Source organism: Phyllostomus discolor, chromosome X (genome assembly GCF_004126475.2).
Source record: "Phyllostomus discolor isolate MPI-MPIP mPhyDis1 chromosome X, mPhyDis1.pri.v3, whole genome shotgun sequence".
Classification (NCBI taxonomy): Eukaryota; Metazoa; Chordata; class Mammalia; order Chiroptera; family Phyllostomidae; genus Phyllostomus; species Phyllostomus discolor.
In genome coordinates, this window is record NC_050198.1 from 41,307,300 (window position 1) to 41,313,845 (window position 6,546).

The following is a 6,546-nucleotide window of genomic DNA, read 5'->3' on the forward strand; positions in this document are numbered from 1 at the left end:
AGAAAAACACATTTAGGACACAGTTCTGATGTGAGAAGGAAAGGCTATGAATACAGATTAGAGATCAGAGATCAGGCCAGGGACCATGACTATGACTTGTACCCACCCAGGATCTGACAGGGTGGAGAGGACACCATCTGCAGACATGCAAGTTTCCAAATAGTCAATTTTAACAGAAAACTGCCTTCTCATGAGTAAGATCATTAAAACACTCCCAAGTGCTTCCCAACCTCAAACATCCTTATCTGTGTGTCAGTACTAGGCAATGTCAACATTCACCCATAACATAGTACCCTTCATTACTGCCAACAGTTGAGATGTACACATCACCCCTCAAAATATTTAGTATCACCATTTGGCCACTGTGGCCATCACCCCTCACCCCAACTTGAACAAAATGTTATTACACCATCTACCAACATGAATTAATCACTGAAACACAAATCAAGCTTCAAGTTTAAGAACATTTAACAATCCATGTTTCCAATGAAGGAGCTCACATCTTGTGTAGGCCATTCTACTGTCCATCTGATGTATTTAAGTGCTTAGAAACAATTGATTCCATCAGTCTGCCTCACAGGTGCCCCAATACCAAGCCTGCAACAGGAACCCAAGCAATCTTTCTTTGTTTGCTTTCTTGAAATGTGTGTGTGGGATGGGGGGGGGAGAGAAAGAGAGATACTGCTCCCTACCTGACCTGTACCACTGGGGTCTAAGAGACAGAAGCAGCAACTCAAGACATCAATTGTTGAGTGGACCAAATGTTCTAGGTTGGAGGGAGAAAATTAATGAAGCCTGAATATTTGACACATCATACCCTCAGGAAGTTGTTTTTGCTGTTTAACAATGAATTTGGCTCATGTCAGTGGTGAAGCAGGAGGCAAATAAATTTAATGTTGTAGTAGCCTCAATCCTAAACACCCACCTTCCTGAACCTCTAAAGGCTACTTAACCTTGCCTGTGTCAAGTTATCTTAGCTCCTATATTCAATAGTTTAGACCTCATCTTAACACCATTCAGATACAAATGAAATCACACAGTAGCTTCAAGTACCCCTCTTCCATCTCATCTTAAGCTAGCCACATTTTTACTAGATTTACAGTGAGGCTAGTCACCAAATACAGTGGAGTGGGTTGTTCTATCACTAACACTGCTATGAGTCAGAAATTTAGACTGTTATAAGAGAACAGCTTTAAAAATGTAATACTGTTTATTTAACTTCAAAACATCTCAGCATTCTAAACATACAAAAAAAATTAACAAAATGTTTCCAATTGTGTTTAGTACAGAAGGTTCTTCAACTTTCATTGATGCAGTGACCCTTTGCTGACAATGAAGAGTTCTAGTTTGTTTAAAAACAAACAGTTTAAAACTACTGCACTTAACTAAAAAAGATCCAAACACTTCTCATGCCAGCTGACCCCCCCTCTTCCACAGCTAAAAACGGCAGAATGCTATGTCACTATATACAAAAACAAAACAACCTGAAGCTAAATGGATGCCCACTGCAGTATCCACAGGTCCAGCCTCACAGTGCATGCCCTGAGCTACAGCCCCTCCAAAAGGCATCTTCCCCACAGCCTCAACGCCAAGCAAAGAGCATCAAGAGCTTGTCTTGGTTGTTTTGTTCTTTTTACAAACTATAGATATGTACAGTTGATAACTCAGGATTTCTAGCCCATAACCATATAGTTAACACCACCTTACAGATTAAAAAAAGAAAATGCCAGGAACATCTTTAAATGCCTTGTCATACCAACAGCAAAGTGCACAGAGTGAGGAGAACATGAGAGCCTTTTCATTTTAAAAATGTTTGGAAATATGTACAACTTTGATACAGTTTCAGGGTGCTCCAGACACCCATTACCACTTCATGTAAACCACTGACAATTTCTAGAGCACTTTGAAAGACTACATATGATCATGATCCAATTGTGTAATTAATCCTAACGAGGGCAACAGACACCTCTCAAATAAGAGCTGTGTCAATTACGGCACTCCCCTACTCTAAGGTATTCACAAGGAGACAGATAAACAGTTTTTTTATTCATCCTCCTCCTCCTCCTCCTCCTCCTCCTCCTCCTCTTCTTCTTCCTCTTCTTCCTCCTCATCTTCTTCGTCTTCCTCTTCCACCTTTTTCCGAGCAACTTTAGCGGGACCCTTTGCACCATCAAATTTTCCTTTAGACTTATAGTCAGCGACATCCTGGAAGGAACAGGACACATTCCAAATGAGGAGACAAGCTCTCCTGCCATTATTTTAGCACAGGGTAGAAACATACTGTCCCTGTCTCAGAATAAGAAAGCAGGAGTTCAAAACAGTACAGGGCTGCTATCTGGAGTATTTGTTTCCTGACACAAATTTGGTTATCAGCCATTCAAATTTAAAAGGTAATAGTTGATCAAGTAGCCTTTAACTCATGTTAATAGCACTATCTAATCCCATGCCAATAACATCCCATATTATCCTACTTTTTAACACTGCCTGAAGTTTTCCCAAATACAAAGATCTGTCAGAAGCCTGAACAACAGCACAAGTGGCTGACCTTGAGTGGAGATGGGCCCTCACATGCTTTGCTAGTTACTCAGCCCAGCAAAGCAGCCTTCCGCCCCACAACCCCTCATACCCAGGGCACCTGACTGCTCGCCATCCAGACCACACACACTCTCGCCCACCTCACCTTCTCATACTTCTCCTTCAGCTTTGCAGCCTTATTGTTGTAAGGCTGCTTTTCACTGTCACTTAAGTTATTCCACATCTCTCCCAGCTTCTTTGCCACATCTCCAATAGAGATGCCAGGGTTTGTGGATTTGATCTTGGGGCGGAATTCTGAACAGAATAGGAAGAATCCAGACCTTGAGGGAGAAGATATATAAATTAGATGAGAACACTCAAAAACGTGAGCTTAAGTCAAAATCCCATGTTCCTGGGTGCACATACTTCCTATCACTAAGACTCCCACCTACGGTGAAGAAATGCATGATATCATATACAGTTTCAAAGTTGTAGATTCTAGAATATTTAAGCTGCTTTAGAAATATATAGTGGTTTCTCAGTCTATCAGTTATTAGGCAAAGGGTAGAGAATGTTCCTAAGGATGCTGACACCTCAAACTAGACTGCCTACTTCCCAGTGGAAAGGCCAACAGGAAACCACCAGGCACACACAGCTCACAAGCACCTCGAGTTCAAAATACAGAATATTTTGCAGAGGTACCCTGACATTTTTTAGGTAAAGTATCTCCTTAAAATCTTTCAAGCAGAAGGAAAGCTCTTCATGGTTGTCCTGAATCCTCCGGTCACTTACGGTGGCCTTTTGGGGGCATTGGGGTCCTTCTTCTTCTTGCCTCCTTTAGCTGGCCCATAATCCTTCATTTCCCGATCATAGCGTACTTTATCTGCTTTTGCCATCTCATCAAATTTAGATTTCTCTTTCCCCGACATTGTCTGCAAAGAACAGGATCTGTTAAATTCCTCAATGCAGTGAACACATACCTGTTTGGGTTGTCCTATAATTAAAGTGGCAGCTGCTTTAACCACTTGCAAAAGAGGATGAAAGCTTTAAACCCTTCTAGAGTCTTAAAAAATAAAAGCGCACATACAAAATTCTAAAAACATGCAAGATGTGTCTAAGTGAAGAGGAAGAAAACAGCCACCTGGGGCTACTCTAAAGGTAAATAACACCAAAGTATGAAATTCAACTAATAGTAGCTTGAAGGATACAAACAAAAATACCTTCCACCTCTCAGAGCACTTCTTGGAAAATTCTGCAAAATTGACAGGAACCTCTGGGTTTTTCTTCTTATGTTCCTCTCTGCATGTCTGCACAAAGAAGGCATAAGCAGACATCTTGCCCTTTGGCTTCTTGGGATCACCTTTAGCCATCCTGACTGATGGATGGCAGGAAAAGAAACAAAGGAAAACAATTCCAATGAATATAACAGAACTACAAGGCATACTAAAGGCAGGGTAAAATTAAAATTTAGGTTGCTCTTAGGAAACAACCCCCCCCATGCCTGACATCACTGGCAACCAAAGACAGACTGGGGAGGAAATGAGCTTCACTGCCACTTGTCATTTAACTTTTGACCAGCATGAAGCATGCAGGTTTGTGAGTTACTTCTCCAAGAGTGATCAAGTTCTCCAAATGGAACCGACCCAAGTGGCTTAACTACATTCTGACTCGGAAATACATTTTTGGAAACTACAACCACCAAGCAGGGATGACACATTTGTAGGCAGTGCAGGCTGATAGAAGCTTGAAATCAATGACTTAAAGCTAGTTGGTCATCTGTTTTACTCCCATGGTAGAAACAAAAATACTGTCACTGCTGCTAAACACAGATCAAAGCATAACTGTAAATAGAGAAAATTTGGCATTTCACTTTTGTTGATGCATTTGGACTTACAAAAAATGGCTTTTACAAGAATGGTGATATAGCAAGTGAGCAGATATCCCTGTATTAATTCACATCTGTCTCCTCGTCATTATCTACATGGGCAGGGGATACCAAAAGGAATAGTCTTGCTCATCTGGTAAAGCAGAATTCATGTCCAGCCAGAAATACTTCCTCCAAAGTTTCCAAATAAAAATGCAGCTGTGGCGTGTCATCGTCCCTGTCCCCCCCCACCCAAGCTTCCCGCCATCTTTTCCTTTTCCCACACCCAAGGTCATCATGTAAAACTAAAGCACTGCCCTTTGCAGGAACCATCCGAGGGACTGCATTAGGGCCCCACAGTGTCTGCACGGGTGGGGCAGGACAGAACGCAGGGGAGCCCCAGGCCGGCAGCGGGCAGCTGGGCACGGTCAGGTGCTGGGTCACCCGGACACCCATAATTCACCTTCCATTTTGTCAAAAGCTTCGTGATGAAAGAAAGTGCCCCTGAAATACACTGTTGCCTTCCCAGGGGGACGGGCGGGGCCGGAGACAGCAGTAGCACCGGTGCTCTGGAGGCTCGGAGCCCAGCCAGCAGCGGCCGAAGTGATGGTGGCGCCCGCCGTGCCTCCAAGCCCCACTTGCTAAAATGGCTGATCCGCGAGCAGTGGGCACAGGCGGCGGTGGCGAACAAAGCCGTCCGGCCCCACCACTGCCGCCGCCGCTCGCTCCTCAGCCCCCATCCTACCCCGCCCCGCCCTGGCCCGGGTGCCCCGGGGGCACCCAGCTGGACACCCCCGCCCCTCGCCCGCTGGCGCGGGTCGCATTCCTGGGGATAACAAAGGCGCTGTGCAGCCATGACGCTCCACAGCGCTGCGGCCCGCGGCAGCGCCCCTGGCCCTCCACGCCACCAGCCCCTGGCCACTGGCGCTTCGACCAAAGCCAGAGCCCGCCCGGGAACCCCGACCTGTCCACCCCTCCCCAGCGCCCATCACGCGCCAGCCATGTTAGTGAAGGAGGCGGCGGCGCCCCGCGGGCAGGCGACGAGAGGGGGGGCGGCCGGCCCGCCCACCCCACCCCCGACCTCCGTCCGCTCCTGAGACGGCCATGTTAATGCAAAAGAGACAGTGCAGCTTGCGGACCCGCACGGTGCTCGGCAGAGGCGGACAGCGAAGTTTGCCTATGCCACAGCCCCCCGTGGACAACGGCAGCCCGTACCCCCGAGGCGGCCGTCCTGGGCCGGGGAGCACCCTGCCCCCTTCTCAAAGCCAACACCGGGAGGCGGGACGCGTGCCTCGGGAGCCCGCAGCCACCCCTCAGCTGGCGCTTCCACTGCCACTGCCCCAACATCTGACCTCAGGGGGTCTGAGCCCCGCTGCGTGGCCCAAGGGGGGCCGTGGCCAAAAGTGGCTCCGGGAAAGGAGCCTACCCTAGACTGCGGGGAGGTCGGAATGAAGCACTGGAAAGTTGAAACACCTGAATTGCTTCTTCTTTCCCAGTCGCCAAGGTAGAAGGAAGGCGGAGGGGTTGGGAAGGGCGAGAAGAAGAGAGGCAGGAGGCGGCGGCGGCAACGCGTCCCGCTGGCTGCGGCGCGGACTGGAAAGTTGTGCAGACGCTGCTGCGGCAGCAGCGGTGGCGGACGCGGGCGCCGGCGGCGGAAACGTACCTGTATTGTTCGCTAGTCTGGGCAGCGCAGGGCACGACGCGAGGCTCAGAGCTCGCCAGCCTCGCGCTAGCTGCCTCCACGAGAGCCGCCTGATTGGCCAGCGGGCTCCGCCGTTTAAAACAGCCTCCTTGCCCAGCCATTGGCTGCGGACCTCATGCATATTAAACAGGCGCAGGCGCCCATTGGGCGCAGCCGCTGGGATCATTCATTCAAACAGAACAACCCGCAGGCGCTAGCTGCGGAGGCCAAAGGGAGGAATAATCTTATTTTCCCAACCTCCACGCCCCCTCCAGGAACTGAGCTAGGATTTCAAAGGACTTTGGAGGTGTGGCCGCGCCATTCCCTGCGGCCTTAGCCTCCGGCGTGGGAACGTGAGTTCGAGCCCTGCAGCGCTGCCCTCTGCTTCCTCCGCCTCGGGGCCATCACGTCCCCGCCCCCGGCCCTAGGCCCCCAGGCTGTCTCCTAGCCTCGGAAAACCTCCAGGGGGCAACGGGCGAGGGTCAAA

General features: G+C 48.8%; 1 protein-coding gene across 2 annotated transcripts; it reads right to left on the minus strand.

The window, feature by feature from the left end:
- Positions 1 to 1,181: 1,181 nt before the first annotated feature.
- On the minus strand, positions 1,182 to 6,148 carry HMGB3 (high mobility group box 3). Of its 2 annotated transcripts, none has more exons than XM_028522965.2 (5): positions 6,042 to 6,148; positions 3,735 to 3,889; positions 3,307 to 3,446; positions 2,681 to 2,855; positions 1,182 to 2,205 (listed from the first exon to the last, which is right to left on the minus strand). In XM_028522965.2, exons 2-5 carry the CDS (start codon positions 3,882 to 3,884, stop codon positions 2,044 to 2,046), a joined length of 627 nt encoding a protein of 208 aa, XP_028378766.1. In that variant the 5' UTR covers positions 3,885 to 3,889; positions 6,042 to 6,148; the 3' UTR covers positions 1,182 to 2,043. The 2 variants fall into 2 exon arrangements, with proteins under 2 accessions (XP_028378766.1, XP_028378765.1); XM_028522964.2 differs by lacking the exon at positions 6,042 to 6,148 and adding an exon at positions 5,852 to 6,023.
- Between the last annotated feature and the right edge of the window lie 398 nt (positions 6,149 to 6,546).